At 52.3% G+C, this 4,742-nt stretch overlaps 1 protein-coding gene across 1 annotated transcript; it reads left to right on the top strand.

The window, feature by feature from the left end:
* Window positions 1-390: 390 nt before the first annotated feature.
* LOC148214311 (kunitz-type serine protease inhibitor spermatin-like) lies at window positions 391-4,501 on the top strand. The gene is made up of 4 exons (XM_088154059.1): window positions 391-574; window positions 2,142-2,303; window positions 3,549-3,689; window positions 4,274-4,501. The coding sequence occupies exons 1-3, from the start codon at window positions 490-492 to the stop codon at window positions 3,686-3,688; spliced, it is 387 nt and encodes a 128-aa protein (XP_088010185.1). The 5' UTR covers window positions 391-489; the 3' UTR covers window position 3,689; window positions 4,274-4,501.
* Window positions 4,502-4,742: the final 241 nt, after the last annotated feature.

The following is a 4,742-nucleotide window of genomic DNA, read 5'->3' as shown; positions in this document are numbered from 1 at the left end:
GGTTTCCTTCCCTTCTTTCTTTGTATGCAACCCAGAGTCACTGGGGCATATAAATGGATAAATAAATAAATAAATATCACGAGGACAAGAGGGGGAAGAGCTGTTGTCAGGCACGATGGTGTTTGGGTCCAGCACAAATGGTGAGAGGTCCTTTATGGGGCCATTGGGCTTCTCGTTTTCTTCTGGGAGTTTCCCCAAGGGTGGGCTTTCCAGAGGGTTGACCACCCTCCATTTGCTTTGAGCCCGGGTGGGATCCGGAGACATCTCTCTTCAGGCTTTTGCCCTCTCAGATGGGACCAGATCTCAAAATCTTTCCTGCTCCCCCCCCCTCAAGAGTGGGAAAAGGCCACCTCAGCTTTGGCACGCCCTCCAAGGGGGAGAAACCTCCCTCCCTCCTCCCTCACTTTTGTCCCTGAACTGCAGCTGCCAAGGGCTCTCCCTGATGGCTTATAAGGGAAGGGAGGGCTGGTGAGCAGCGGCTGAGCCAGGATGCCACCGGGTAGCCTTCTCCTGCTGGTGGGGCTCCTCGGCCTCTGGACCGAGATGACCCCTATCTCTGGATGGCGGACTCATGGTAAGAGATGCTTTTTCCTCCCTCCGTTGAAAGAAGAATCTCAGCATCTGTTCCCAGGTGTCAGGAGCTTAGCCAAGAGGCAATCTCCCACCACGTGCTGGTGGTGAGAGAGGTGCGCCTGGCAAAGTATCCAGAAAGCTCGTGCACGCGGTTTCCTGTGTTTTATACGCTCGACCCTCTGAGAGAAAGGCAGACTGCTTCCGAACATGGTGGCCTATTTAGCCATCGTGGAAATACCAGCCGCTCTCCATGAATCTGTTCACTCCTCTAGCATCTTCAGACACAGAACCTCCGTTAGACATTGTCCCGATCAAGGTTGACCGCTGTCCTTAATAAATGCCCTTTATGAAAACTTTGGCCACATTCCCACTTTACCATAACGTCTCCTCCTTTTTTCTCAACCTCTTCCTGTCCTTGGCTCCGCATTTGTTTTTGAGGACAACAAAATCCTGCAGATTGCTTAAGTTGCTGAAAACCAGTTTGTGCTTGCTGACTCAAGGATCCCATGATGTGGCAATGAACAGGATGTTAAGGCTGGAAGGAATAATGGATGTCGTGGCCAAAACAGGAGCACAACGCTGAGGAGGAGAACCGGGTTTATTTCAAGAAAGAGGGACCCCAAACAACGGGAAGGCGTAGAATTTATACACTTTTGAGGCTGAGAGGCGGGAAATCTGAGGGATCTGATCGAGGATGGTTTGGATAGATGTTAAATGGGGGGAAAATGGTCTTTCTCTTGTGAGATAAGAACCAGGGCAAAGCCTTAGCAGACAGGTGATGCCCTCCCATTGTACTATCAGTAGGATAGTATTAAGAGGGCTATTTTCGGCAGCTTCGCTCTTGGGTCATGCAACAGCCTGGAGCTGATCCTGTTTTGCATGAGCAAAGAAGGGCAGAAGCAAGTGGAGAAAAGAGGTTGCAGGAGAGGTGAGGGGGAGGGGGCAGAAAGAGGGGCAGGGGGAGGAGTAAAGAGTTTGCTGCGGGAGAGGCAGGTGGGGGGGGAGTGTACGGCTTTATTTTATTATTTTTCCACCACACGGAGGCCTGAGATCTGGAACGCAAGGTGCCAGGAAGGAAAGTCCTCTGCTGTCCACAGCCATCTGCTCCGTTTCTAAATGTCCCTCCCACTGTATGGCCTAAACCTGCTTCTATGGAATCTCTCCCCGCTGGTTTCAGCCCCATCCCAGGGAGCCACAGAGGAGCACTCTGGCCCATCTGCTCATGAGGGTCTTTCCAGAGACCTCTGCCAGGTCTCCCCTGAATTTCTCCACGGGAATTGGTTCCCAGGCACCTCACAAGGGTGTCCCAATGGGTCGATGGCCTTCTTAACTGGCAGTGGTGCAGCTGTACACTTATCAAGCCAAGAGTTAAGGGCCTCCCACTTCTCCCCCTTCGATTGTAATGCTCATTCATCTCAGGGTGACTCTTGCTCCAGATATAGAGACCCCCCCTCCTTTTGACTGGAAGCGTGGGGAGGCATGTTAGAGGTTTGCATGCCAGCTACTCTAAGAAGAGATGGACTACACTGGACTCCCTTCCAAGCCAACGAACCCTCTTTTCGCAACAGAAAGATGTCTCCTCCCTGCTGACCCGGGACCATGCAGAGGCTACATCCCTCGCTTTTTCTACAACCGACATTCTCACAAGTGCGAGCAGTTCATTTATGGTGGCTGTGGGGGAAACGCCAACAATTTTCGGACTTTAGAGGAATGCCGTTTCACCTGTGAAGGTAAAGGGGGCGGCGGCTCTGGCGGTGGGTTGGCACTGGCAAGGAAGTCCAAGTTGGAGGAAAAGAGGGAGCAGCCTCAGACCCAAAGATCAGTGGAATGAAGTTTTGCCGAGGAAAGGCCAATCTAGACCCAACCTTGGGCAAAATTCTGCCAAGTGGGAGAGAAGCGCTATCCCGGCTCCCTTGTCTTCTGCCGGTCCTCCCAGATGGACGTTGAGTGGTGCATGCAAAGACAGCAGCAGAAAAATAACGAAGTGCCCATTACAGCTTGTACAGGATAGATTCAAACAGCCATCACTGTTATACAGCAGTTTATTGCATGGAAACAAACCATGGTTTCCTTCAGGGATGTTCGGATGTCACCACAAGCCACACAAAGGTAAAAGATGGCTTATTGCTGTAGGAGGTGCAAGCGGTGTTCCTCCCCTCTAAAATAGAAGGCCTTGCGCCCTCTCAGTGGAGAACCGCCTTTCCCATCAGATCTTCTGCGGTGGCCTTCAGCTGCAAGGGAGCACACTGAGTAACGCCTCCCCTCTCACCTTCACACCAGCCGTTTCGTGTGCTGGGTAAATGCGCCTATTTCGTTTCCAGTGGGACTCTCTCGTGCGTGCTGAGAACCAGCCCCTGTGGAAACCCACTTGACTTTGCCTTTGGTGAACAAATTAGGCAAACAAATTTCTCGCATCTGGTCCAAACCCAACTCAGTGCAGCAACCCACATTCAACCTTCCTCAAAAGACACCTGTTGAGTTTCTGCTTGAACAAGCTAGAGAAGGGAGCCCAAAATCAAGTGGGTTTCCACATTGGCTGGTTTTACAGTTGGATTCCTCTTGCAGTTAGGACTTTGCTCCTGTCATTCCACTTGAATCTGCCAACTTGTCGCTTAATTCCCTGTTGCCTTCAGAAATTCTTTGTATGTCCAGAAGGAAAGCAAGCTTCCTCTTTGAAGGAAACATGGTGTGTGCGTCTCAACCCTCAGGATCCCAAGTCAGGAAATGGGAGTCCAGTTATAACATCCAGCCCAGTGTGCTGAGAGGCCCCTTGCTTGCTGGAGTGGACCCCATAAGGAAATGGCTGTGCTTTGTGGGGAAGGAGGCGGGGAGGGAGGATCCTGTTCCAGCCGGCGCATCTCATCCTGGGTGCATGGAGAGGCTTTGGCTGCTGAAATGCCCGGATGGGATCTTGCTTGCCCTGGGATTCCCATTGCAAGGGGAATCTCTCAGCCTTGGGATGTTTTGTTTTACAGAAAAGCCTGGGGGGTGTCCCCGGCCACCTCCAGATACGGTCACCATTTGTCTCGCAAGGTGTGGAAGTGACTGGGAATGTCCTGGGAAGCAGAAGTGTTGCTCTTTTGCTTGTTTGAGGGACTGCATGGATCCCGTCTAAGGTAAGGACATTTACACCTGTTTGACTCCCTGACCAAGCCACCTGCTCTGTAGGGTGTCCTAGATCCCACTATGGACTGGACCCAAGCAGACCTCTTTGGAATCCTTCAGGCTCTCTTGCTTCTTGGATATGCCCTTGGATGGACCAAGCCCCAAATGTGATGATCAGAGGAGAAAATCCAGATATCTCCCATCCTTAGAGAGCAGGCAGCGGAAACCGATCCCGTCTAAGGAGGATCGGCAGAGAGGGTCGCGGGAGGGCAGAGGTGTCTCAGCCGCTGCAAGAGATGGCCTCGTTCTGATCCGGGGGCTCTTTGGCTGCAAAGGACCTGGCCTCCTCTCCTCTTCCCCTCTTGCGGACAGGAAGGCCCTGGTCCCGCCATGCATTTGACGTTTATTCTAAATTCCTCTCTTTGACTATACCGAGCCCCCAAAGGCTTCAGAAAGCTCAAGACCCATGGCTTTGATCCACCTAACCCTAAGATTGAGCAGGGCACGTCTGTAGGGGCCTCCTGCTCGTAAGACCTGGGCAGGGCGTAGAAGACCTCTCTGGGCAGAAATGTCATGACTGACTCTCTTTCTAAAGGATCCTCTCAGTGGAGATTCAACACTCAGCTCTTCTGAATTGCGTCTGGTGCCCCAGCTTGGACCAAAGGCCCTTCTGCTCTCGCCAGCCACCACCACGGGGGTCCTTCCCCTCAGACACACGGTGGACTTATTCTTCTTTCCTCATAATAAAGGCATTGGGTCCCTGCTTCCCACCGAGCGGTGTTTTTCTGTCCTTTTGGAGACTTCCCTCCCGACCTTGATGCGTCTCCTCCCCATGCCAGAGAAGGAGGGCTGAGCAGCAGTGTATCTTTCCAAGAGAGTGTGATCAAAGAAGGGATCTCTCAAAGGCAGAGGTTTGGGGGTTCAGAAATCCAGCCTCCCTGAAGGAAGTCTGGGATAGACACAGAGACTCTGCTATCCTGTAATGGCTCGACATGAACGGCTTGACTGGAGAAACGATGCACACTAGCCCTGTCTTCTCTGACAGCCAGTGTGGTTATGGGGCT

Source organism: Python bivittatus, unplaced genomic scaffold, assembly GCF_059951505.1.
Source record: "Python bivittatus isolate LINGU-HERP-01145 unplaced genomic scaffold, Pbiv_v1 ctg000700_np1212, whole genome shotgun sequence".
NCBI classification, from domain to species: domain Eukaryota; kingdom Metazoa; phylum Chordata; class Lepidosauria; order Squamata; family Pythonidae; genus Python; species Python bivittatus.
The sequence above is the reverse complement of the archived record's forward strand: the minus strand, read 5'-3'. Positions and strand labels throughout refer to the sequence as shown.